This window comes from Cimex lectularius, unplaced genomic scaffold (genome assembly GCF_000648675.2).
Source record: "Cimex lectularius strain Harlan isolate CLEC.00 unplaced genomic scaffold, Clec_2.1 scaffold170, whole genome shotgun sequence".
In the NCBI taxonomy this organism is placed as follows: domain Eukaryota; kingdom Metazoa; phylum Arthropoda; class Insecta; order Hemiptera; family Cimicidae; genus Cimex; species Cimex lectularius.
In genome coordinates, this window is record NW_019392810.1 from 943227 (window position 1) to 970810 (window position 27584).

Consider the following 27584-nt stretch of genomic DNA (forward strand, 5'->3'; position numbering starts at 1 on the left):
TAAGTCAGTTCGATCTTATATCGTTTGATGTTTTTTTATAAGTTCCTTTTATTTTCAAGGTGGCTTCCTGATACTTGTGACATGGGTAATCAGATGAATGGGCGGTCGGAGGATGAAAAGAGCTCCGAGATTATCAACGAGAAGGGCATCACAGATCCCGAAACCGGGCGTGTACTCACAATCGGTGAGGCGATCAGGAAACGCATTCTTGATGTGCGCAATGGCACAGTGCGTGTCAAAGGGGACACGCTTTCGCTCAAAGAGGCTGCAGAACAAGGCGTCATACAAGAACGGCTTGTGCAACGCCTTCTCGCTCCCGTCGTCGGAGCAGCAAGCCTCCTTGAGCAAATACAACGAGAATTGTTAAATGCCGAAAACCCTGTAAGTCAGTTTTGCCTCAGTGATTTCATTAGCCTCGATCTTGTCTACGACGAGAAGGTCTTGGACCGTAAAACCGGCAATTTATTGACATTCGGCGATGCTGTTAAATCGAAAATCATGAATCCCGACTTTTATGAAATTTATTCGCAAGACAAAAAAATCACACTTAGAGATGGCCTCAAAACCGGCTTTAAAATGGCTGATGTCGAAAAACCTCTTAGTTTGAAAGACGCAGTTGATTTTGACATGGTGGACGATGGACTTATAGTAACGAGATACGGTAAACTAACTGTGGAAGATGCAGTTCTTAATAATATTCTGGACACTAATTACAATACGATACTCGACCCTGACACTAATAATTTAATCACTCTTCAAGAAGCTCTTAATCGGAAAATAATTAAAGACGGACTGTACTTAGGCAAAACTTTCCAATCTGCAGTACAAGACGGTGATTTTTCTACAGTTAACATTCAATCTGTATTTGATATCGGCCTTATCCGTTTTGGAGAAGAGTACAAATCACTCAAGATCCTCCACAAAGAGGGCATTTTTGATAAAGGGACATTCAAAATGCCTGAAATCCAGACTCTTGAAGAGCTCGAAAGTCAAAACCTGGTCCGTCGTGAAGTAAAAGATATCCTTATGAAAAAAATTGGTGTGAAAAGCTCTGGGAAAGAGCTTTCCGTGTTCGAAGCTGTTTCCATGGGCCTCTTAGACATAAAAACAGGCCTTTTGGTCGATCGGAAACACAAACAGATTGGGTATGAAGAAGCTTTAAAGAAAAAACTCATAACTAAAGAAGGTCTTTCCACTTTAAAAAGCGTCCTTTGTATCACTCTGACCACACAGACTAAAACAGTGAAAAAATATATAGACAATGAAGGGACACCAGGCAAAAAATTAGTTTCTGAGGATATAAAAGTTGTAGAAAAAGGTTTTAAAAAGAATATCAAAAACATACTAGATTCTATGAGCAGGGTACCAGATAAGGGGTGGCTTTTGCGCGATGCAATTGAAAAAAAGGTATTGGATCCGAATCGTGGGATTTTCACCGTCCCTGGGACAGACAGGGAAGTCAGTTTTGAAGAATGCTTAAAATTAGGTATCATCGATGAAAAATCGGGGCGTGTTGTTGATTTAAAACGAGGCCGTGAATTGTCATTTCTGCGTGCAATTGAAAAACGAATCATGGACAAGCATGGTAACGTAAACGGTCACGATATGGAGGCTTGTATTAAAAACGGTTTGATCTTACTTGACGATACATCTCCCGATCCTCTACATGTTGAAAAAGGTGTTATATTTGACCCTTCCTCCTCATTGGTAATACTAACAAAAACTGGCGAGTCGTTGAAATTTTCCGAAGCATTGAAAAGCAGTAAACTCGACCCGAAAAAGGTGCGTGTAAACGGGTTGAGTTTACAAGACGCTCTCGATAACGGCCTTCTGTCTGATGACTTTTTAGAATTCAATGGACCAGAAGGCAAAATGAGTGTGGGTGAAGCGATAAAACTCGGTTATGTAACTGTCGAAGGGCGATCTGTCGTTAAAAAGTATTTAATAATTGACAAAAAACTATCCCCTCGGGATTTGGCTCTTAGGGGTGTCTACGATCCAAAGAAATCAAAATTTACTATTCCATTTAAAGAAGTCTGTGATAAAATATTTGATCCTGATGATGTCTTTGTTAAAAATCTAACGTTGAGACAAGCCCTGGAGCAAAACCTGTTTGATGAAGATGGCAATCTGTATGATGGCGACCAAAAAATTCCATTTTTCCAAGCGGTGAAAATGTCCTGGATTTATTCAAAAGAAGCAAAGCCACGTGCAAATCTTACATTGCATAAAGCGATAGAACAAAAAATACTCGATCCGCAAACTGTCAAAGTGAAATATGAAAATGTGGATTGTAATTTGAACCAAGCCATACTCGACAATATTCTCGATCCTGATGAGATTGTTGTTAAAGCCGATGAGAATTCTGATTTTGTAGGTTTGAACGAAGCAGTTGAAACTAAATTGCTAGATTTGAATGAAGCTGTTCTCGGCGGTTTGAGCTTAGATGCTGCATTTAAAGTCGGTTTTGTGAGGCAGAAAATGCCACCCATCGCATTAGAGAATATTGTCGATGGCATAACACTAAGAGATCCTTTAACGGGTAATATTATAGATGTTAAAAAATCTATTAATTTAGGAATTGTTGACCCTGATATTTCTTATATAAATGGAGAGAAGGCTTCCGATCAGATCATAAAGCCCGGTGATGAAATAAAGACTAAATTAAATCCTTTTACAATCATAGAAGCAATAAACCGCGGTTATTATAAAAACGGTAAATTCCTTGACCCTCGTATCAATAAATATTTGACTCTCAGAGAATCCATAGATAAAAAACTAATCGACCCTACTTTGACATGCGTGAAAGATCCTAAAAATGATGAGCTTCTTGATTTAGACAAGTCTGAGGGCATTTTGGACTTTGAAAATGGTACTTTCAATTATCCATTTAAAATGGATTTGAAAAAAGCTTATTTGAAAGGTTTCATTCTGCCTAAAATACCGCCTATGAGTTTACCCGAGGCCGCCGTTCAAGAATATAAATTGAAAAATCTCAAGTCCGATTTGGGAGCCGGTAAAATCCTCAATACACCTTGTTTGGTCAATGATAATGAAATTCTGACACCCGGAGAAGCGTTGGAACTCGGCCTTTTCGATCCTGAAAGTAACACCTATCGCGGTATACGCTTAGAGAAGGCCGTAGCTGCTGGCTTCTTGCTTCCGAAAATCTTGAGTGTAAAAGAAGCTGTAGATTATGCCGTTTATTCTCCAAAGAGTGGTCTTTTTAATGAAAGAACGTTAAACACAGCCCTTGAAAACTTGATAGACCCTGATACGACAATTGTACGGACTGATTCTGGCCCTGAAAGCTTTAAGACGGCGGTGGACAAGACGACAGGTAGAATAGCAACCCAGAAGGGCGAACTAACACTGGATCAGGCTTTCAAAAAAGGCGTTTTGTACGATTTGAAAGTACCTTGTTCTTTGAAGGATGCATATGAAAATCTTTATTCCGACAACCTTTTCCTTGATCCTAAAACAAATGAATTTTTAAGTTTGAAAGAAGCAATAGACTCAAATCTAATAGGAAATGATGAAAATTTAATAAAGACTGACATGGGCCTTGTCGATTTGAAAACCGGATACGAGTATTTTAAAGGAGATTTAGATAAACTATTGCAGAATTGCGTTTACAAGCCTAAAAACACACTTCCTTTACAAAAGTTTTTAAAAGACGGACTATACAAAGACGGACGGATTTTTACAGACGGGAAGGAAATGAGTTTAAACCTGGCTTTGAGGGAACACAAAATCGACCTGGATGCACCATTTTGCATTCAAAACAATGTTTTCCTCACACCCAAAGAGGCGGTGGTCAAAAACATCCTAGATCCGAGGAAAGGTGTTTTTAAAGAAGAGAATATAGAAATACCACTCGAGAACGCTTATCAGTTAGAACTTGTGCAAAATCTTGACAAAATTGGACCCTACGAGGCAGTTAGACATGACTGTGGACTTGAGTACGCAAATGTAGAAAATTCAAAACTTTTAAAAAATGGTTTGTTTGTAGACTTGCCCTCTAAAGAAAATGCAAAGGAACTAGTAAAAGAAAAGAAAATAGTTTCAACAGTTAAAAATCAAGATTTGGAGGCTATTAACGATTCGGGATTAATCAGAGATTCGGGTATTGTTAATCCTGAAGATAACAGTATAAACAGCTTAGAAAAATCGTTAGAAATCGGTTTAATAAATCCAAACACTACACGTTTTAAAAACAGAGCACTGAATGTCAAAAACTTGCCGAGTTTGGAATCTGTGAGTGAGGGTTTTGTAAAAGGTGATCTTGCCACTGTTCGCGAGAGCCTGAAAGATCGGTCAGAGCGACTTGGAATTCCGATAAAGGGTGAAATGAAGCTGAGAGATGCCATAAATTCTGGATTGATTGACCCGAGAAATTGGTCTGTAAAAGAGAAAGGCGTCAAGTTGGTAAAGTTCATAGAGTCCAAGAGCATCGACCTTGATGTGTACGGCTACTTGGACGGTGATACGTTCCACACCAAAGATCTCACCTTGATCAAAGGTATAATGGAAAGTTTTAAAACTGCCATCGAAAACAATAAAATCGACCTCGACAAAGGACTTTATAAATTCAACGATGTGAATCTGAGCTTAATGGATGCAATCAACTGTGGATATTTAGATCCAAACACGATTGTCGTGAAGGATACGAGCAGGCGTAGATTTTACAAAATCAATGAAGCATTTAAAAAGGGCATAACGGACGACAAGGGAAATACTCTAGATCGAAAAAATTCTAGGCTCTACAACCTCAAAACTGGTTTGGAGTCCGAGATCATATACCTCGATAATATATCACTCATAGATTCGATAGACTACGGCGTATACAACCCCACAAACGGGCTGTTCACAGACCCTTTTTCCACTGAGACGGGCATGAGCCGTCCTCGGCTGAACTTGGCCGCAGCAATCGGGTCTGGCATGGTCTCAGGCACTAGTGCCGTTTTTAGAGACCGCTCCGGTGCCATTAAGTCAGTTCAGGAAGCAATATCGAGCGGAAGCCTAGACGCAGTCAGGGGCAGGTTCAGGACAGATGATGGAGAAGACCTGGACCTTGTCAAGGCGAAGGACAGGGGCATCATCGTCCGGGCTCAGTCTAGGGTAAGCTAGTACAAATTGTCATTAAAATTAACTTTCTTCGTGTTTTATTTTTATTCCTGGGTGTAAAGATCAAAGCATTTTCTGACCATGAACTTTGTTTTTATTTATGTATATACCTGAGTTAATTTGTTCTGTCTGACGTTTCAATGCTCTGATTTGATGGCTTGATTTAATTGCTTTAAAAAAATTACATAAATTGGGATGTTTTGATCTTTCATTATTCCCAAGCTATATCATTCTTCTGTTCTTTTCTCACTGTTTTGTTTTGTACTTGTCTTCATGTCTTGTTTTTCTCATTTATTCTCTTTTTTTGTTTATATTTATACCTTTCGACGAGTGAACAAAAAAATTACCTATTCATCCTTTGTTTTTTGTCTTTTGTTTCAGCTTTTGGAAAAAGTATTTTATAAAAAATATTCCTGCAACAAAATTTTTTTTCTTCTAATACAGAAAAAAAATGACCACCTGAAAACAAAAACTAATCCAAAATATCCTCAGCCACAAAAAAAACAAACCAAAAATCTAATCCTCGCAAATAATCGCATCGCTTGTCTAACCGAAAGTATCAACATTAACTCGTATTATTTTTACATTAAATATATTATTTTTGTCATTTTCAGTTATGTGCATGCATTTTTTATTTATTTTGTTATTTTGCTTATCATCATTTTGTATTACATTTTGGTGTAATACACTTTTCATTGTAATAATGCTGTGTTTTTTTAACAATTTAAGCAAGCGATGGAGGAGAAATATAAGCTGTGCGATGACTCGCTCAGGCAGCTCTTAGAATGGATGAGTGATCTTGAAGACCGCCTTGCAAAACAAGAACCAGCTCAAGAGAGCCTCAATGGAATCCGCGACCAAATCAACTTACTCAAGGTAAAGCATTAGATGTTATCAACTTACAAAGTTTGCAATAAACCTATTTAATTAAAGCCGATTATTATTTTTTTCATAATATTCAGCTGATAAAAGAAGAAATTGAATCACAACAGAGGATGGTCCAGAGTTGTTTAGACGATGTACGTAACATCATTTCGAATGGTACAGAATTCCTTGCACGTGATGAAATCTCATCGCTCGAAAGAAACTCGAAATCGCTTAAGACGAGATACGACAAATCGAACGTTATGACTGAGCGGCTGCTCAGGAGGATCATCTCCGCATCCGAGGAACTTCACAAATTCAGATCAGAGGCCACTGTGTTCTCAGAATGGCTTGAAAAGACCAAGAGGGTTGTAACAGAAAAGGAGAAGATGACTAACTTGAGACCCGGAGATTCCATATCCGAGCTCGTCAACGACGTCATATCACACCAAGCCGATCTGCGATTCATCACAATGGCCGGGCAGAAATTTGCCGATGAGTCGAAGGAGTTTTTGAACAGCGTCAACGAATACAGGGCCGGTCTGACTTCCAGACCAGGCCTCGTCGAGCCCTACCAAGGTTCTGAGTTGAGGAGGCTCGTTGCTGATCTCACCAAAGAATATAAAGACCTGTCGATCAGGGTTACCGAACTCTCAGAAAGACTTTCAGGCCTAGGCGGAAGACAAAGGGAATACAAATCCGCTCTTGACAGAGCAAGGCAGTGGATGCAGTCGGCTGAGCCTCGTGCAAACAAGGTAAACCAATAAAAATAATACAAATTACATTTTATCAATACTAACTTAAAATCTTAATATGTGTAGATCTTGGCAGAGCCACTTGCAGCTGATCCGCACTCGCTCGATGAACAGCTAGTCCGAGCTAAGTCCCTGAACACAGAATTTGCCGCTCAAAGTAGACTCTTTGACAACCTCAGACAAAGCCTTGAATTATTGATCAGGTATTTAATCAACTGTACAAAAATGAATTTGTATTATGACATAATAAAATGGAAATGTTCACTTTTCAATGCTTTTGAAGGTCTGTTGAAGGCCAGGCTACAAGGAGTGAGATCAATGAACTCACACTACCCGTCGAAGAGCTTTCCAGCAAGTATGACTCCCTCTCATCTGGTCTTACGAGGCGAATAGAAAGTCTAGATAATGCGCTCTCTCAGAGCCAAGGCGTCGAGAACGCTCTGGAGAACGTTGTTGCCTGGCTCTCAAACGCTGAGAACAACATAAAGTTAGCAGTTTTAATCAAATAATTAAAAATACATGTTTAATTCTTGAACGTTTTTTGTCTTTAGATCTCTCACAAGACCAGCGTCTCTAAACAAGCCCAGACTTGAGGAACAGGTCAGAGCAGTACGAGCGCCTCTGTCTGAAATAGTGGCATACAGATCATCAATCGAAAGTGTGGTGGTGCAAGCTAAACAGCTCACTTCTTCTGCAACGAACCCCAGGCTTGCAAAACGAATCGATGGAAAAGTCAAGGACGTCTTGTCCAGGTTTGTATTATTGTTATACCATAATAGCTTCATCATCTAGTCCTCACGCTCAAACATTTTGTGTAATTTTTTATGTTGAGTTAATAAACTTTTTATTATTTTAATCCTTACTCATGATAGTTAGGAATGGTTAAGGGTTAGTTATTAATATAATAATTGTTATCGTTAGATACGAGAAGTTATTAGAAAGAACGACCAAGCTCTCTGAACTCTTGAATGAAGTTACTGCTTCACTTGACGAGTTCTCATCTCACGCCACTGAAGTTGAAAACTGGCTACAGGAAGCCAATGATGGCATTGCAGTTGGCGGTGCCGGCGCAGTCGATGTAGTAGTAGCGGAAAGAGATGCCAAACGAGAACCGCTGGAAAGAGTACTCAGAGAAGGACGATCTCTTCTTGCCCGTAAAGATGTGACGGATACTTCACAAGTCCGTGACCGTATCAAGGTCAGAACATAGAAGCCGTTATTTTAGGTCTTATTCATAACATTTATACGATTTTGGTTCTTTCTAGAATATCGAGACTCAGTGGCGAGACCTGAATACTCTGTTAGATGAAAAAGCTCGACTTTCAAAGATTAGAGCGGAACAGGCACTCGCTTATGACAAGCTAAGAGATCAGATCGTAGCATGGCTTAACGCTTTTGAAGGTAAAGTCGGAAGGCTTGAACCCGTTGCACTACACATGGATATAATCAAGAGACAAACAGAAGAGCTCAAAGTAATTAGGATTTTTAAAACAAGCAAATAATCCTTATTATTATTATTTTATTGTAACATTTTCCATGTTTTTATTAGCCTCTGGTGAAAGAACATAGAGACTTTGCCCCAACGATCGATCGCCTTTTTGACATTGGATCATCAATGGAAGCCACCGAACGACCAGAATCTCCGACTCGACGACGCAGCTCTGTGAGCCCTGTAAAACGCTTATCAACAAGTGAGTAATCTGTTTATCTATGTTTTTTATATTTATTTAAATTTGTACCAATTTAATGGTTTTATTTAATTTAATTTTTTTAATTCAGTTGGAAGAAAATCTTCTCAGGAATTAACTTCTCCAACTCCAACAAAAGTTTATGTTACATCACCTATGTCTCCTGTTTCTTCGGGCTTTGGTAGCAGACGTTCCTCACAAGAGGTTTATCATGTTGAAGGTGAATTTATATATTTCTTTTTACTTCTTTAATTTGATTTTTGTTTATTGTTGTAACTCTGTTTTGTCTTTTCAGACTTCACTGGTACCCAGCAAGAAGTGGCAGAGCTTAACAATAGATATTCCTCACTAGGACTGAAACTGAGCGAGCGTACAACCGAGCTTGAGACCACCAAAGAGGAGCTTCGTAAATCACTAGAGCACATGAGATCTCTCGACGGATTCATTGAGAGGACAAACCGCGCGCTCCCTCGTGACACCCTTTGCGCAACAAAAGACGAAGCGGATAAGACAAACAAAGTGGTTAAGAGTTTGCTTGAGGAGATGTATGAAAAGCAAGCACTCCTTGAAAGCACTAAGTCAAGCGTAAGTGAGTTATTGCGCAAGAAACAAAACGCACCTGGTGCAGAAGCTCTTCAGAAACAGCTCGAGGAGATTCTCGCTAAATGGAAAGCATTGCATGATCTGTGCAAGAGCAGGATCCAAATTCTAGAAGACCTCAAAGATCTTTATGACACTCATGAACACTTAGGGACATGGTTATCGGCAAAAGAAAGGATGGTCGGTGCACTCGGACCGATATCGAGCGATCCAAGGATGGTACAGTCACAAGTTGAACAGGTGCAGGTGCTAAGGGAAGAGCTGAGAGCTATGCGACCACAGCTTTCTCACCTTGAAACGACTACGGCTTCACTGGTCACCCGTGCGAAGTGGACACCGCTTGAAGCAAAGCTCAAATCCGTTACAGACCGGTGGTCAGCCCTCGCCAAGAAACTCGATGACCGTGCTGCATGCCTTGGTGTTGCAGTCGATTCCAGTAGGGAATTCGATTCTGGGCTTAACCGCTTGCGTGACACCCTCCAGAACATTTCAGAGCAGGTGGATGCCGCGCAGACTGAAAAAGATCCGGAACAGCACTTGCGCAAAATACAAGCCTGTGAGAGACAGCTTGAAGGAGCTCGCCAACTACTGGCAGATGCAGAAGCGGCAGGTGAGGAACTTTGCAAGGTCCTCACCGATGCGGGTTCCAGGGCAGAGATTCAAGGGAAGCTCTCTGCAGTTAACAAGCAATACAATGCTCTTCAAGCGAAGGTGGACAGACGAAGAGCCGAGATTGAAGGTCTTCTCAGAGATGGAAGAGAATTTGATGCTACTGTTGCAAAAACACTTGGTTGGTTGAGCGATGAGCTTAGCTCTTTACAAGATCGTCTTCTTATTTCGGCCGATAGAGAAGTCCTCCAACAACAAGTGGACGCTCATGAACCTGTTTACAAGGAGGTAAGATAAAAGACACGTCTTATTTTCCAGCTAATCTATCTTTAAAAAGGTTTTAAAGTAATAAACGCTTATTTGCTTAGGTCATGAGTAGAGAACATCAGGTAATTATGCTACTTGACCGAGGTCAATCTCAGCGTGCAGACAAGTCGTCATCAAGAAACCTAGACTCGCTCCGTTCCCAGTGGGACAAACTGAAGCGTGAAGCTTCTGAGAGACACACTAGACTTCATACTTCAATGGAACATTGTCGCAAATATTACAAAAGCTTGGAGGCATTTGTCCCGTGGCTTTCGCAGGCTGAATCTCGTCTCGAGTCATTGCGGCCCGACTCTTTCTCTCGGCGTGACCTCGATAAGCATCTGAGAGACCTCGCCACCTTTAGAAACGACGTCTGGAAGAAATCTGGAGAATTTGAACACCTGCGTTCACTCGGAGATACTTTTGTATCATCGTGCGATATCGACAAAGACATTGTTCTGCAAGAAGTCGCAGCTGCCAAAAGCCGTTGGGACAAACTTAATAATGGTACTAGTCTAATATTTTGACAATCCCATATATTAGAAATTATAATATATTTTTTTTTTTAGAACTTTTACTTAAGACATCTACTCTTGAAGAGCTTGGACGCCGTTTAGTAGATGCAGCCGACCGCCTCAGAGGCGTTTCTCACTCAGTTCAGCGGTGTGAAGATCGCCTAGGGAGCCACGATTCAATTTCAGCACATGCCGATCCTGCAACTGTAGCACGCCTTGCCTCACTCAGGGATGAAGTTGCCTCTCTGCGTAAACCTCTAGAGTCACTTCGTACCATCTGCGATGAACTTGACGAAGAAGTATCACAAGTCGCACAGGGTAGAACATCCGGCTTAGGCGACGAAGTGGCAGCCCTTGCAGAGCGACTCGATGATCTTTCCTCACGACTTGACGATCGTTGCGATCGTGCCCAAATTGCAGCTAAAGCTGTACAGCAATACAATGTGAGCCAACTAAATTGTACCTTATTTTTTTTAAATATATATAAATAAGTCTTTATAACAAACATTTTATGACCAACAGGACAAAATCAAGCATTTGACAACAGATTTGAGTACTCTTGAAGATGAATTTGCTTCTATGAAACCTCCAGGACGTGACATGAAAACATTGCGCAGTCAGCAAGACCAGCTGACAGGATTCAATGGAAAACTCGCCCGTGCGGGTGATGATGTGGCCGCAATGCAGTCATTAGCCGATGCTCTTGTGGACTCCGGCTTCTCCGCAGATGCCACTCGCCAACAGGCAGAAAACGTTTCAAAGCGGTTATCATCACTCGAATCTGCTTCAAGGAAGAGAGAACAGGCACTAGACGCTGCCATTGAAAAACTACTAGATTTCAATAACAAGATAGACGCTGCAGATACACTTGTAGAGCGTGCTTTTGACGAATTGAAGAGGCTAAAGCCGGTCGGCTCTGAGCCAGACACAATTCGGTCTCAGCAGGACGAGTCAGCCAGTCTGAGGGCTACCATGGTTGAGCCAGCAGGCGCTGCTGTCGAGGTGGCCATAGCCGCCGGTCAAATCCTTGTACAGACCGCTTCTCCCGGTGTGAGCACAGCTCAGGTCGAACGGGATTGTGAATGTATCTCTGAAAAGTGGAATGACCTCAAAGAAAAGGTAACTGATTTTTTAAAATTTAATATTTTGTTTTGATTTCTTGTTATCCTTATTATAGATGACAGATCGTGACAAGAAGCTGAATGCAGGTCTTCTCCAGTCTGGAAAATTCCAGGAGGCACTTGAAGGTCTATCAAAATGGCTCTCAGATATGGAAGATATGGTGGCAAATCAGAAAGCACCTTCTGCCGATTACAAAGTGGTCAAAGCACAACTTCAGGAGCAGAAGGTATATTTAAATATGAACGTTGTGATTCCTGTAATTAAATAATACTGTTTTGTTGTAGTTTTTGAAAAAGATGCTTCTTGATAGACAAGGCTCCATGAGCTCACTGGTTGTAATGGGCAGAGAAGTCGCCGCTAATTGCGATTCTACTGAGCGGTCAGCTGTCGAGAGACAGTTGAAATCACTTGCTGATAGATTCGAAGACCTAACAGAAAAAGCAGCCACTAGGATGACCGCTCTGGAGCAGGCTATGGCCGTGGCTAAGTCCTTCCACGATAAGATGAACCCGGTTAACGACTGGCTTCAGAGAACTGAAAAGAAAATCAAAGACATGGAGCTTGTTCCAACCGATGAAGAGAAAATACAACAGAAAATTCGAGAACACGATGCGCTGCATGAAGAGATCCTCCACAAAAAAACAGATCTTAGCGATCTTACTGACATCGCATCTCAGCTCGCTTCCCTGGTGAGCGATGATGATGCTTCAGGCATTGCCGATCAGGTGCAAGAAGCAGCAAACAGGTATTCTAAGCTAGTGCACGCCTCTGAGGATGTTGCGACACTCCTAGAATCTGCCAGAGGTCGGTTGAGGCATCTTGTCGTCACATATCAGCAACTCCAAGCTTGGATGGAAGGAATGGATCATCGCCTTTCCAGGTTTAAAGTTTTAGCAGTACACACAGAGCAGCTATACGCACAAATGGAGGACTTAGCTGTAAGTTTGGCATGGTTCCGACATAATCGTATTATATTTCTATCAGGTTCAAGTTTTAAATGAAATCTGGAAATTTGTAGGATCTGAGTGAAGAGATTTCAAACCAGCAAGGCAATGTGGATTCTACAGTTGATGCAGGACACGAATTGATGCGCAGCATCTCAAGTGATGAGGCAATTCAGCTGAAGGACAAGCTTGACTCGCTTCAAAGACGGTACAACGACCTCACCGTGCGTGGATCAGATTTGCTCAAACAGGCTCAAGAAGCTCTTCCTCTGGTCCAACAATTCCACAATTCTCACAACAAACTTGTCGATTGGATGCATGGAGCTGAAACAACTTTGCAGAGCGCAGACCCTCGGGAAGAAAGTATACATGCTCTTGAAATGGACATACAAGGTAAAAAAATAATTTATTTAATAATCTAATTGAATTTTATCAAATAACTTTCTTTGTTGTGTGAATTTCAGAGTTCAGACCAGTTTTGGAGAATGTGAACCAATTGGGGCCACAGCTTTGCTCGATAGGCCCAGGAGAAGGAGCAGCGACGATCGAGGGTCTTGTGACACGAGACAACAGACGGTTCGACGCTATCTCCGAACAGGTGCAGAGGAAAGCCGAACGTCTCCAGCTTTGTAAACAACGTTCACTTGAAGTTCTCAGTGATGTCGATTCTCTGCTCGAGTGGTTCCGTGAAGTTGAAGCACAATTGCGTGAAGCGGAACCGCCATCGAGTGAGCCACAAGTAATCCGCCTGCAGTTGAAAGAGCACAAGGCTCTAAACGATGACATCGCTTCGCAGAAAGGCAGGGTAAGAGATATCCTCGACACTGCCAAAAAAGTACTGCGAGAATCACCACAATACGAAGACAACTCTGTCATGAGAGACAAGATGGTAGACCTTCGAGAGACGATGGACAGCGTATGGAGGGCTTCTGGAGATCGCCTTAGCCTTCTCGAGCAAGCTCTCGGCCTCGCACAGCATTTCGAATCATCCCACAGCGAACTAGTTTCCTGGTTGGACGAAAAGACGACTGAGGCCAGGAACTTGAGACCGAGTTCACTTAGGCCCCAAGCTCTTATTCAAGATCAAGCCGTTACACAAGTAAGTCCAACTTGCTTTAAAAAAAAAATCACAATTAGTATTTCTAAGGTTGACCAAAATTTTACCTTTTACTATTTTCAGCGACTTCTTCAATCCATCTCCGAGCACAAACCGCTTGTTGACAAGCTTAACAAAACGGGAGAATCTCTCATCAAACTCGTGCCATATGAGGAAGGAACTAAAGTACAGGAGATGCTCGACTCGGATAACTCACGCTACAATGAACTCCGTAATATGCTCAAAGCTCGTCAAGAAGCGCTCGAGAAAGCTCTGCAAGAGTCTTCAGAATTTTCAGATAAGCTCGAAGGCATGCTCAGAGCACTGAGCAATGCGGCTGAAGAAATGAACTCCGCAGAACCCGTATCTGCCCACCCGCCGAAGATCAGACAACAGTTGAAAGAAAATGAAGCGCTTATTGATGAGGTTGCAAAGAGAGAAGAGGCTTTTGAAGCTGTAAAGAAAGCAGCGAGCGATGTAATCGCTAAATCACCCTCAAGTGATCCAGCTGTAAAGGATATCAAGAGAAAACTGGACAAGTTACAACAATTATGGAAGGAAGTAAACGATGCAACAAAAACAAGAAACAAATCACTTTCAGAAGCTCTGGAGGTGGCAGCAAGGTTCTGGTCTGCCCTAGAAGCAGTCATGACCACATTAGCTGAAATCGAGAGGACTCTCATAGAACAAGAACCTCCTGCTCTTAAACCAGAGCTGGTTAGAAGGCAAGGCGAAGCTCTCGGCATCGTCAAGAGTGACATCGACCATACCAAACCACGTGTCGAAGATGTGAGGAAAACAGGAGCTTCCCTCATGGCGCTCTGTGGAGAAGCGGATAAACCCGAAGTAAGGAAAAACATCGAAGACTTGGATTCAGCTTGGGACACGGTCACCAGTCTCTTTGCCCGTCGCGAAGAAAACCTCCTCGATGCCATGGAAAGAGCAATGGAGTTTCACGAAACTCTCAAAGCCCTTAAAGAATTCTTACAACAGGCAGAATCAAGGTTCGTCTTTCTGAAAATGAAAAACTTGTCAAAAACAGACTGTTCTGACTTGGATTTTTTAACAGGTTTTCAGCTCTTGGCCCTCTTGGCGAGGATATCGGAACAATAAGACAGCAGATGAAAGAGGTGAAGGACTTGAAGGCTTCCCTCGACCCGATGATGATCAAAGTAGAGTCGCTAAACAGGTATGTCATTTTATTGTTTTCTTTGTTGATATTTTACAACATATCATTTATTTCGTATTTTTATCAATTTTATTATTAATTATGCTTACATAGGAGTTTATGGAGGTAAAACAATCCACTGAGAAATAGTTTTAATCATGCTGACCAAGATTTTTAAAATATCTATGATCTGTTTAAAACAGGCAAGCTGCAGAACTGACTGAGAGAAGTACAGCAGAGCAAGCACAGGGCTTGAAAGAGTCCCTCTCGAGTGTGAACTCGAGGTGGGATGAGCTCCACCGAGGCATAGCCGAGCGCTACCGACAGTTGGAGAACGCCCTCCTCCGCCTTGGACAGTTCCAGCAGGCTCTCTCAGAGCTGCTCACATGGATTTCCAACACGGACAAGAGCCTTGATACAGAAATGAGCCCGACTGCAGTCGACCCTCACCTCCTTGAAGTCCAACTTGCCAAATTAAAGGTACATCAATTGAATTTTTATTTACATCTCACATTTTCACAAATCTTGTTTCTTAGGTCTTGATGAATGATATGACTGCACATCAGAGTTCAGTGGATACTCTGAATGATGCCGGCCGTCAAATCGTCGAGGAGAGTCGAGGAGCGGATGACACTACTCAAGAGAGATTAAAAGATCTGAACAAAAAATGGAAAGCGCTCTTAGACAAAGCAGCAGACAGGCAGACAGAACTCGAAGAAGCTTTAAGACAAGGACAAAGGTACTTATTTTCTATATGTTTGAAAAAATTAATTGTAATTCTATGCGAATTTTAGGTTCTCGGCCGAAATTCAAGATCTTCTAGGATGGCTCTCAGAGGTCGATTCTGTCATAGCTTCATCCAAACCGGTCGGAGGCCTTCCGGAAACTGCATCCGAGCAGCTGGACCGTTTCATGGTCGTTTATGACGAGCTCGAGGGCACAAGACCTCGTGTGGAGGCGGTCCTCCAACGAGGAGCCGAAATGCTTCGCAAGTCCCCCTCTGAAAGTTCGAGCCATACACAAGGAAACCTCAAAACGCTCAAGTCTCGTTGGGAGTCTGTTACTTCGCGGGCTAATGACAAGAAAATCAAACTTGAGATCGCTCTGAAAGAAGCCACTGAGTTCCATGATGCATTACAGTCGTTCATGAACTGGTTGACATCGGCTGAAAAGACTCTGTCCAACCTTAAACCCGTTTCTAGAGTTCTAGAAACTATCCTGAATCAAATAGAAGAGCACAAAGCTTTTCAAAAAGAAGTCGGTGTCCACCGGGAGACTATGCTACAGCTTGACAAAAAAGGAACTCATCTCAAATACTTTTCCCAAAAACAGGATGTGATCCTTATTAAAAACCTTTTAATAAGCGTCCAACATCGTTGGGAAAGGGTTGTGAGCAAAAGTGCGGAAAGAACACGAGCACTGGATCACGGCTACAAAGAAGCGAAGGATTTCCACGATTCTTGGTCTAATTTGATGAACTGGCTTAGAGAAACTGACGTAAAACTCGACGAGATGCTTACTGACATCAACTCCGCAGCAAATGACCCTATTAAACTCAGACAAAGGCTCGTCAAACACAGAGAAACACAGAAAGCTATTGCAGGTAAACAGATTGCCTACGATGCTACATTAAGGGCCGCTAAAACTTTAAGGGAACGAGCACCGAAAGTCGATGAATTGACATTGAAAAACATGGCTTCTGAATTGAAGGAATTGTGGAATACTGTAAGTTCTAAAGCTGTTGTCAGACAAAGAAATTTGGAAGAAGCACTGTTATACTGTGGGCAAGTCAAAGACGCGCTTGATGCTCTTTTGGACTGGCTTAGAAAGACACACAAAGATCTGTCTGAAGACGGTCCCGTCCATGGGGATCTCGACACTGTACAGAATTTGATCGAGAAACACAAAAACCTTGAGCAGGATATGGAAAATCGCAAGAGTCAAGTTGAATCCGTTGAAAAATCCGGAAGAGAGCTTGCTTCAAAGAGCGACGCACGACAGATGTCAGATCAAGTCTCTGAGATGACAGATTTATGGAGGAAGACCACACACCTCGCACAGAAACGCGGTGCCAAGCTTCAGTCGGCTTTGAAACAGGCAGAAGAGCTGCATAGAAGTGTACATCAACTTTTGGAATGGCTCTCTGACGCAGAATCTAAACTTAGACTCGTCGACAATTTATCCGACGATGAGACCGAAACGCGTATCATGATGAGCGAGCACGAGAAGTTCATGCGCGAGTTGGCCGACAAGGAAAGAGAGAAAGACTCGACAATCAGACTCGCAGAGGAAATTTTAGGAAAGGCTCATCCTGATGCGGTTCAAGTAGTGAAACACTGGATCTCTGTAATACAATCACGATGGGACGAGGTCACTTCATGGTCACGCCAGCGCAACGACAAGCTTAAAGCTCAGTTGCGTTCTCTCCAAGACATGGACGCTCTATTGGAAGAGCTACTCGCATGGCTGGGCGAGTGTGAGTCAACACTCATCTCCCTCGAACACCAAGAACTTCCTGATAACGTACCAGCGACTCAAGTGCTCGTCGACGAACACCAGTTCTTCATGGAGACCATGGCAAAACGCACTACAGAAATAGACATGGTGGTCAAAGCAAAGACAATCAAAGAAAGAAAAGTTTCTAAGAAATCAGGGTAAATTTATTATTGATTTTTAATTATTTTTAAATATTTAATTTGTCTTTGTTTAGGAGCACTCAGGAACTCCACGAACTTACTAGAAGGCAGAGGTAGAAATTATTAGCTTTTTAATTTTTTTTTCACAAATTATAATTTTATCATTTTTCAGTTTGAAATCTTCTCGGGAGCACTTACTTATTGAGAGAAGAACCAGGTAACATTTAATAAGTTGTATTTTTTCTTTAAATTGTTTTGTTTTTAGTGTTAATTTTGGCATGTTTTTTTGCATGATTTTATGTTTTTTCTTTCTTTTTTTCTTAAATCAGTCGTAGTTCTGGTAAAGAGTTCTCGGACCCAACGCTTCCGCATATCGGCCCTAAGTTCCCGACTAAAGGAAGGTGAGAATTATCATATTGCTCACATTCACTTCGTCTAAGATTATAATTATCTCATCAAATATGGCACAAATGAAAGCATTTTTGTAGTATTTTTTTTTCCCCGTAAATTGTACTGTTTGTTGGAATTTCTTGTGAATAGATGAATATTTATAAGAAGTCCTATTATTACAAATAATTTATTAATTAAGCTAATGTAATAAATAATTCCAAAGAAAGATTATCTGTAATGATTGAACTGTTAAAAGTAAGTTTGTTTGTACTTATCAATCACTAATATTGTTTAACATTGTAGTTTTTTAATTAATTTTTTTTTTTAATGACATTTTTTACAATGATCAATTTAAAATTAACTGTAAGTAAATGTGTAAGCTGTCACTAAGTAAATTCATCTTCATAACCATCTAATTGGAATTTTTTGAAAATTAAATAAAAAACTAAAAGCTAAATTTTGTATTATTCACCTTTACAGCAAAACTCCAGAACCTCAGTTCAAATGTGCTAGATCACGCTTGCTCTATGACCGGTGGCGCTCAGCGTGGCTTATGTCGTGGGAACGCCAGAGAAGGCTGAGGGACCACCTCCTTCACTTAGGAGAGCTAGAACGCCTTGCAAACTTCTCATGGGACGATTGGAGAAAACGCGTACGTTTTATTTTTAAAAAATTAACACACTGTATCGAAATGATTTTATTTTTACCAATTTCACTTGTTTCAGTTCCTTCGATTTATGAATCATAAGAAATCTAGGCTCACAGATCTCTTCAGGAAGATGGACAAGAATAACGATGGCCTCATCCCGAGAGATGACTTTGTAGATGGAATTATCAAAACCAGTAAGGGTTTATTTTACAAATTTCAGGAATTGATTTTTATTAATTACTACTTTTTCTTTTTTGATTGATTGTCACTTTTTTGATATTCTGACAAATAGTAAACTTCTTCGGTGGAATTGATTTTTATTGCTTTACAGAATTCGACACGAATCGGCCAGAGATGGGCGCAGTCGCGGATATGTTCGACCACAATTCCGAGGGTTACATCGACTGGAAGGAATTCATAGCCGCCCTCAGGCCCGACTGGGAGGAGAAGAAACCGACCACGGAAGCCGAGAAGATCCACGACGAGGTGAAGAGGCTCGTCATGCTCTGTACATGCCGGCAGAAGTTCCGTGTCTTCCAAGTCGGAGAAGGGAAATATAGGGTAAATATCCGACGAAATATATTAGCCGAATGAATCTTAACAGTTGTCCGTTTTTAGTTCGGCGACTCGCAGAAACTTCGTCTTGTGCGTATTCTCAGATCGACCGTGATGGTCCGTGTCGGTGGCGGATGGGTTGCTTTAGAGGAGTTCCTTGTTAAGAATGATCCTTGCAGGGGTGAGCTTTTAGTATTACACTTTTTACGTGATTAAAAGAAAATTTAAAAAATTCCCACCATTCTGTTGGCAGCCGATTTTAGATTTAAATTTTTTTTTAACTGTAGACACTTTGCTATCATCTCCCATTATTATCATTCCAATTGATGAAATTTTAGACAATTTAGTTTATTTATTTCATTGCGACATATAAAAAAAGAACCAAGGCCAGCCACACATTTTCAAATCTGATTGTCAGACAGCTACTGTCAGATCCGACGGTTTGAAAAGATGTCAGATCTGGCAGTTATATGGTTTTAGGAATACATCTGACTGACATCAGATTGTATGATGTACAGTTGTATAAGCATCAATCTGAACTTGAAACATGAAAATCAGATCAGAATTTCAGAACTGTGCTGGATTATCATTGCATAAAATCAATTTCAAAAATCAATACAAAATCCTTTATCAGATATACCTCTGACTTGAATAAATTCCAGTGAATTTTTAAACTAAATTGATTTTTATTTTTTTATTACATGGTTACACGTAAACATTTGTTTATAAAATAAATCGGCTGCCTTCTGTTTTGACTGGGAATAACATAAAACCGAATCACATGCAAAAATTAGATTGTAGCAGATTGAAATTTGTGCCATTTCTAATTACTTGTTTTAAAAAAAATGTATTTTATCTAATATTATAAAACCCTTTTCCCTCCCCAAATCCTGATCCTTGTTATTTTTCAACCCTGTTTCAACCCCCTCGTTTGTCTGGATTATATATATAATTTTTTTTTTAAATGTCAATCCCTCTTTTTAAAAATCACACAAAAAACATTTTTCTCCCTTACCCTCTCTGCTTTTCTTTACGCTGTCAGTTGAGATGCTGCCAATACCAAACCCATTTATTCCGGAAGAGCATGAGGCATGGTGCCCTTTAAGCGTCCGACGGTCATGTAAGTCCCCGAATTGAAAAATTAATAAATCTGAATAAAATGTTCATAAATGTGGATCAAAACAAGAGAAATTTCGTTTAATTTTGTACATTTTTAAAGAGAGGAAAAATTGTTTTAAGTGGTATTGTTTTATATGTTCTGTAGAAGCACGAAACATTTATTTATTTTATTATTTTTTTTATTTTTTAATTTTTTAACAAATACTGAGTGTTGTCTTCTATTTTAATTTGTTTTCTCATTTCATCTCATTGGTTAATTTTTCTAATTGTACTAAAGTTTTGTTTCAAAAAGATTCATTATGAAAACTCGGCATGGCTTTTACTTTTTACTTTTTTTTTTACATACCGTTATCCGTTATTTTTGTTTTTTAAGTTTTTACTTTCATGATCATGGTATTCCTTTTTTCCATACACCTGTTGTCCTTTATCATTAAAGAATAAGGAGAAATTCACATAATAGAATTATCAATTATTTTGATTTTTTTTTCACATTGTTGCTAAATTTCATTGGTTCGTTAAGTTTAGCTCTTGGGAAAAATTTTAATTTTACCATCCATTGGCCAATAACAAAGTTAATTTATCCAGATATTTCATTTTATGTGGCTAGGCATTATTTTATTTTATTTTTCCTAGTCCTAACCGTCTGTGTGGTTCATCCCTCCCATGTTCACACTCGTCACTGTTTTTTTATTTTATTTATTTATTTTTAATATAAATGCGACAGATGAATGTCATATGCAGTTTTTCAGCCTGTAACGCCCGATGGGAAATAAAATTGCTCAGTGTAAATTCTCTTTGAGGACGTTTCATGCTGACGATGTGTAAAATTGGCTGAATGATCAGTTGTGGACATGGGCATTTTTGTCCCTTTTGCCATGATAACTACGAATTTCAGTTATTCCCAATTTCACCCTTATATTTATATTTTCCGGACAAACGTAACCCTTTCTTTTTTTTATAATATATCCTTAAAAATTATTTTCCTGTATCCTTTTTGATTAATTTATTTTTTAGTGAATTATATTTTATAACTTTTTTTTTGTTTTTGTTTAGTTGTACGGTTTTTAAGTTTTGGTGCATGTATTTTGCATGTGTTTTCAATTTTATTTATTTTTATAATGTAGTGTTGCATTTAAAAAACTGCTCCGTGTGATGTCGTTATAAAAAAAACCATCGCTTTCAGTTTTTAAATATAGACAATTTGTCAAAAATCTGCACAAGGTCTGGTGCTTTTTGTTAGAAAAAAATATTTTTTGTTATAATTTTTATAAATCGTTTTATAAATCAAAATTTAATGACTTCTAAAGTGAGCCGGCCTTGTGCATTTCCGGTGTTCCCTTGGTGATAAGCTATCCTTCTTTTGCATTGTTTTGTTTTGGTTTTCTCTTTTATCTTCTTGGAGGGAAGTTAAAGGATGGTAGAAGGTAGGCTTTGAGTTTTATCTTTGTTTATGCCTCTGTTTTTTGTTTCTTTTATTGAACACATGCACAAATGCACGATTTTTTTGTGTGCACTAAGATTTTTGAGTAGTTTTAGAAGAAAACAAACTTAGTTTCTTCTTCTAGTTTTTTTATTTTTATTAAAGAACTTAGAGGCTCAAGCTCACCGCATAAGTAAGTATACTCTGGGCCATGCCATCTCTGGCTTTTCACGCTTTCTAAACATATCTATAAATAAAAAATAAAAGCAACTAAATAAACAAGATTGCTTTGTAAGTTCATTTATATGAAAAGTTCAGTTTAAAAAAATATAAATTTTTTAGGTTGTGTATTTTCTTCTGCAAGATATCCATTGATCATATCTAGCATTTACAATATACATTCTGATTAGTGTCTTGAACCTAAAAACTTTCCTGGGCAAGAATCTGAAAGAGTTTTGTGTAAATGTAATCTTTCACATTTAATTTTTGGATAATTGAAGTTTCATGCTCTGAACCGGCACTGGGTCCTTCAATTTCGTGTTTGTTGAACTACTCGACTGCTTTTTGGCGTTGCACCGTTTTCATTGAGACCCTGAGCTATGCCAAACGTAAGTTGTTCAACAAACCCGAGAGCGAAGGACCCAATAAGTGACCCAGTGGCAGTTCAGCATGAGTTCGACTCGCATAATTAAATTCATCTATGATTAAAGGGTGTCAATATGTCATGTAAGTCATTCGGGGATTGCTATTGCAGTCCCGACTGGTACGCATCATAGAAATCTTTGTAGACCTTGCAGTCATGGATTCGATTTGATGACCATTGCCCCCCCCTTTTTTAGTCATTTATTTCAATTTGATCTGTTCTATTTACGACTGACATTCTGGCCTTGTCATCATTCTTAAAAATCCATTTTTTTTAAATTGTGTAAATTTGAAAAGAAAAAATGTACAAAAAATTTTCCATACTTCTGTAGTAAATTCTTAAAGTGTTCTTCCCTCGTTTATCATTAAGGACTCAGCATTGAAATGAACCGCGGGTGGAATGGAGGTTTTTCGGCCATCTTTCTTCACTTCTTTACTATCTTTTTTTCTTTTCCATGGGGGATGTTTTAGCTAAGGGAAGGACGAATATCGAGCTGAGGGAGCAATTCATTCTCCCTGAAGGCGTATCCCAATCCATGAGCGCTTTCAAGCCGAAATTGAGCACTGAGAAAAAATCAGGGAGCCCCATGCCGACCACTGGACCGATTACAAAGGTAAGTTTCTGCTCTCTAATGACACATTTCCGCTCTATTTAGATTTCATTTGGTATTTTTGGCACTTTTCTAAAAGGCTCTTTGCTCATGAAGGATGATAAAATTGGGGTTTATCCTTTAAACTATTCAATTCTTTTTTTTTTTAATTTTATTTCATTGTTTTCTCAGCTATGTTGGTTTCTTTTCATACTTAAAAATTCTGCTGTCTTCCTGATTTTTTATTCCTTTTAATAGTGAGCTTTTTTAAATTTAGTTTCTCATTTTCTGTTTCATACGTGTTTTTCTTATTCATTTTCCAGTACTACATATGATGATTCTGTTGATTCATTCTTCATTTCAAATAATAAAGTTTCAACTTATTTATCAAACTTTGCTGATTTGAAAGTTTTAACATTTATGTGTTTTTGCTTTATTGCTCATTCTTTCCCACCCTTATTACTTTCAATTATTTCTTCATAATTAAGATAGCAGAATTTCCTTTCGGTTTTTCTCCCTCATTTGGAGTTCTTTAATTTCTGAGCATGGCAGAGCAGGCAGAAACAATGTGAAACGCAAAATCCTGAAATTGGGAGGTAAGTTTCCTTTTAAGGAAAAAAAAAGTTTGTGTGCGTGTGTGCGTATTTTGTTGGGAAAGCTTTTTGCATGTTATTTCTCATGGTACTTGTTTACCACCCCATCCTGCAAAATGACGTTTGATCAAAAGAAAAAAAAACTGAAAGCGAGCCATATTCAGATGAGCTTTCTCATTTCTGAAATTAAACTCCCCCCTCCACCCCATTGTTTAATTCTAAAAGCTGGCGAGCTCCTGAGCGAACTGATGCCGATATTTGAGAAGCTGCGCGAGAGAGAGGAGAACGCGATGAAGAGCGAGTTCCCAATTACCGTCGCCCAGAGGATCCACACGCCGCACACGTGCCAGGTAAGACAGAGGCGGTAGCGTGTTCTCTAGGAACAAAGTTGAAAAGGCCAAAATACCTTAATTATCCATACAAAGATGTCTGAACATGTACTTTCATGTATCTCTGTACATATTTGTTTTTTCTTTGACTAGTAAATTAAATGTTTAGAATTTAATTTATTAGAAATTAATTAGTATAAATAAAGCAGTAATTAGCATTATAATTGTAGTTATAAATAAGTAACATAACATATTCCTTGTAGAAGTTTTGTTTATTCTCAATATATGTACAAATTTGATTGCACTCTTAGAGAGAGTTAAAGAAAATGACTGTTAAATTTAATATGACCAGTATTTTTTTTTCAAACTTGCAAATATGCACTCATAATTTAATTTTAATTGAAATCTAGGGGAGGAATGCTGTTCAATCCTTCAGTAATTTCACTCCATTTTTTGTGTGTTTGTTTTAAGAAAAAGTTTTCCGTTTTTCTCTTAAAATAGGAGCTGAGAAAAAGTTGTAGTCTGAAGGTGTTAGGTCAGGATAGTGGGAGAATATAGAATACCAGCTAGTTTGTAAGGAAAATTGTGTTGTAACCAAATGTATTTCTTTTTTTTTTTTTTTTTTTTTTTTTTTTCAAAAACCTAACTTTGAAATTTTATATCACATTGGTTTTTGTTTTGTTTTGTTTTGTTAAGTTGAAACCATTTTGTTATGTTCTTAGAAAATTAATGTTGTTGTAAGCGGACGATGGCACGGTGGCCGAATTATCTCTCGATACTCGCTTTCTTTTCTCTAAGCGACAAAAGATTAGTCGGCGTAAGCGCGTCGCTACTTATTCTTGTGTAGGGGAAGGTAAGGTTCCAGAATTCAATAAACCAGAGAGCATTTATTTCACACAATTCCTTCTCTTAACGGTACCCAAACCACAGAATCTTAATTAATCTACAAGTCAGCCACAACTCTAAATTTGGGATGAGTCTATCAACAAAGGGACTTACCCCAAACGATGCTCGCCACGATCAGTGTCCAAAGCATCTTTTCTCTCGATCGTTGACTTGGCTCAATTGGTCGCAATGGCTGATCTTCGCTGGCTCTGGCTGGCTGAGTCCTCTTGTTGAATCCCAGACGGAATGTGGCTGCTTCTCTCCCAGTCCTTGGCCTTGACTGCCTAGGGGGCGAGTCTCTAGTTTTGACTGCCTGGAGTGAGTCTTTGATTTTGACTGGCGTTTGATTTCCCAGTCATCCCTTTTATACCGGGTCTCTCCCGGAGTAGGGGCGGAAAGGAAACTCAAAAGTCGGGAGAGTTCCCACGCCGCGGGTGGGCCGGTGAAGACGGGTGTCGAGCACAGGGTTGACACGACCCCAATTTACGATGTCCCCCCGTGGCTACATATTTTTGACCGTGTGACAACCCTTCAGCATTAAATAACTAGACGATAGTTATTTATTTGATCGGTTGTCCAGCTATTGCTACTTTATCCTCCAGGTTCCTGGGAAACAAGACGTGGGTCCAGCCTGGGTCTGCCACACACTTCGACGTTCTTATCTATCAGTCTACCTGGGTAACCATTTCCAAGCTATGTTTGACAGATTTGTGGGGGACGTCACGTCGTCCCCTTCGCCCCTTCAGAGTTGCAAACTTTGTTCCCTTTCATCGTTTACCCTATTTTGTTCTTATTTTAACAACTAAAACTTATCACTAAGACGGGGACCGGCTTGCATTGTTTTATTTTAAAGGACTTTGTCTTGAGGCCTGTAGTGGGTTTTCCGCAGTTTGTCCGCTGTTGCAAATAACAATTCTACAATTGAGATTTTGACTGATTAACCTGAAGAAATTCAACTTGTTGCAGGTTTAGCTCATTTGAAACTTCTTTAAATCGAGAGGTTTCTTCCTAATGCATATGAATTTAATAACAATAAAAAAAAATCTACAGTAATAAACAATAATGTCAAACATGTCTGACCAAACAATGATTATCAAACAGCATGAACAGAAATTACCAAACTGTTTCCACGCTATATTCATTTTTTCCAAACTTGTGAAATTTGTGATCCTCTAGAAAATATGGACCCTTCTTGTTTTTATTGGGTTGTTTGCTAGTTAAGCCTCATAGGAGACACCCGAGAGAACTTTGCTCATTATGTAGGGTTCTGAAAATTTGTGGGAAATCTTTGACATTTCTGTGTTGATAAGATAATATGTTTTGTGTCTTTTTCAGTATTTATGGCAGGGATATTCCATTCCAAATTTAAGGGGGGGGGGTAATTATTTTTCTTCAGAGAAATATTTCCACCAGTGTGAACCCCGTCGAGGAATCATGAGCACCATTGAGTTCTAGCTGGAAAAAGTATAGGTTGTGAGACCATTTCATTTGTTCCTCACTGAAATAGTGATCGAAGAGAGTTTTAAATTTCATAAATCTTGTTCAGAAATCAGGATTTCTTGACACTTACTAAACAGATATTGGTGGAAGGCTTTAGCTTTAAAGATTTAATTGTCAATGGTAACGGATGGTCAGTAACAGAAATGGTAAAATTTTGTCCCTTAGACACAAAATAGTTTTTTTATAACCATTTCTAATTGGAAATAAGAAGGTGAACAATGTCGACGAATGCCAAAATCGATGAATAAAATTTCTTGTGGTTTATCGCTTATAATACAGGTGAGTTTCCCCTTTGTCTGTTCTAGTTTAGCTCTTTGGCATGGTAAGCATCTCTTCGCTCATTCTGGAACAAACTTTCGCCTGCCGTCAAAATGGAAACATTCCCTAATTTTGCTCGTTGTCCGGGTAATGCCATGGTGGGAGCCAATTGGTTCGGTATGATCGTATTTAAATACTATATCTTTGAGTTTGTTTGGTACTACAGTCTTTTCATCATCAGGGGATATCTCATAGTAGAACTTGTCACATCGAAGTTTGTAATTTGGAACATTGATCTTGGCTCTTAAATTTTCAATGATTTTTTTGAGGTCCGAATCTTTGTATTGGGCTTCCGCCCAAATTCTGAAAATATCTGGTATTATTAGTAGTATACAGATGGAATTGGAATAGTCCAGAACTGTTCTATTTGGGGGGGGGGGGGTGCGAGATCAGTAAACCGCAATTGAATTTTCATACTCTTTTGTGGTGAGCTTTGTAATGGCACGACTATCCTCAGGCAGATGGCCGTGTGTAAACATATTGAAAATATTGATGCTGCCTAAAATTGGGCGATTTGTTTTAGGGTCGTTGGTCTAGCTACGTTTAGGATGACTTTAATCCTCTCCTATTTATTGAGATCTGACCTCGTTCTGTCACATGCCCCAGAAACCTAATTTTTGTATTGGCTGGTTGTATCTTTTTGGGTTAACTATCAATTTTGCTTGTTTCAATTGTTCTAACACTATCTTCATAACTGTAAATGCAAATTTTGTCGAGGTAGAAAAATATGAAGTTATGCGTCAAATCCTAGAAGACTGTTTCCATTAGCTGTGAAAAAATGCTTCTCGCAAGAGAGATGCCGAATGGGGTAGTGATTGCAGTCAGTCTTTATGATGAGTCTGCAGGATCTGGTGATGAGCTGAGTTAAGATCCATCACGGTGAAATATATGGCCTTACTAAAATGTACAAATGGCAATTCAATTGTAGGAATCGGAAAATAAATGTACTCCAAATTAATTAAGGTTTTTAGTTGCGGTTGAGATAGGAAGTTGGTGTCCGAGGGGATCGAGGTCACGATAGCTCAAGTGGTGGAGCAGCGGCATATCAAGCCGAAGATCGTGGGTTCGAATCCCGCTCGTGCCATTGACTTTTTTATCTCAACTAAAAACCTTAATTAATTGTAATATATTAATAGGTCAAGCGGACCATGAAATAATAATGTA

The 27584-nt window shown here is 39.5% G+C and overlaps 1 protein-coding gene across 24 annotated transcripts in view; it reads left to right on the top strand.

Annotated features, from left to right (window-relative positions):
• Positions 1 to 27584, top strand: part of LOC106672032 (microtubule-actin cross-linking factor 1) — a 156139-nt gene that overhangs the window by 124137 nt on the left and 4418 nt on the right. For 18 of the 24 annotated variants that reach the window (XM_024228201.1, XM_024228203.1, XM_024228210.1 and 15 more), the window contains 32 exons: positions 60 to 5121; positions 5857 to 6003; positions 6090 to 6746; positions 6813 to 6949; positions 7030 to 7233; positions 7298 to 7498; positions 7668 to 7944; positions 8012 to 8218; positions 8296 to 8437; positions 8526 to 8654; positions 8730 to 9931; positions 10012 to 10456; positions 10519 to 10907; positions 10987 to 11583; positions 11642 to 11812; positions 11871 to 12524; positions 12605 to 12923; positions 12995 to 13629; positions 13711 to 14630; positions 14696 to 14815; positions 14998 to 15274; positions 15331 to 15533; positions 15589 to 17448; positions 17505 to 17543; positions 17603 to 17647; positions 17760 to 17831; positions 18301 to 18472; positions 18546 to 18663; positions 18801 to 19030; positions 19088 to 19205; positions 20067 to 20144; positions 23614 to 23738. In XM_024228201.1, coding sequence (XP_024083969.1) covers positions 60 to 5121; positions 5857 to 6003; positions 6090 to 6746; positions 6813 to 6949; positions 7030 to 7233; positions 7298 to 7498; positions 7668 to 7944; positions 8012 to 8218; positions 8296 to 8437; positions 8526 to 8654; positions 8730 to 9931; positions 10012 to 10456; positions 10519 to 10907; positions 10987 to 11583; positions 11642 to 11812; positions 11871 to 12524; positions 12605 to 12923; positions 12995 to 13629; positions 13711 to 14630; positions 14696 to 14815; positions 14998 to 15274; positions 15331 to 15533; positions 15589 to 17448; positions 17505 to 17543; positions 17603 to 17647; positions 17760 to 17831; positions 18301 to 18472; positions 18546 to 18663; positions 18801 to 19030; positions 19088 to 19205; positions 20067 to 20144; positions 23614 to 23738 — 15952 coding nt within the window. Of the gene's footprint in view, positions 1 to 59; positions 5122 to 5856; positions 6004 to 6089; positions 6747 to 6812; positions 6950 to 7029; positions 7234 to 7297; positions 7499 to 7667; positions 7945 to 8011; positions 8219 to 8295; positions 8438 to 8525; positions 8655 to 8729; positions 9932 to 10011; positions 10457 to 10518; positions 10908 to 10986; positions 11584 to 11641; positions 11813 to 11870; positions 12525 to 12604; positions 12924 to 12994; positions 13630 to 13710; positions 14631 to 14695; positions 14816 to 14997; positions 15275 to 15330; positions 15534 to 15588; positions 17449 to 17504; positions 17544 to 17602; positions 17648 to 17759; positions 17832 to 18300; positions 18473 to 18545; positions 18664 to 18800; positions 19031 to 19087; positions 19206 to 20066; positions 20145 to 22676; positions 22820 to 23613; positions 23739 to 27584 lie in introns of all 24 variants that reach the window. The other 6 variants (XM_024228223.1, XM_024228213.1, XM_024228221.1 and 3 more) reach the window with 5 other exon arrangements.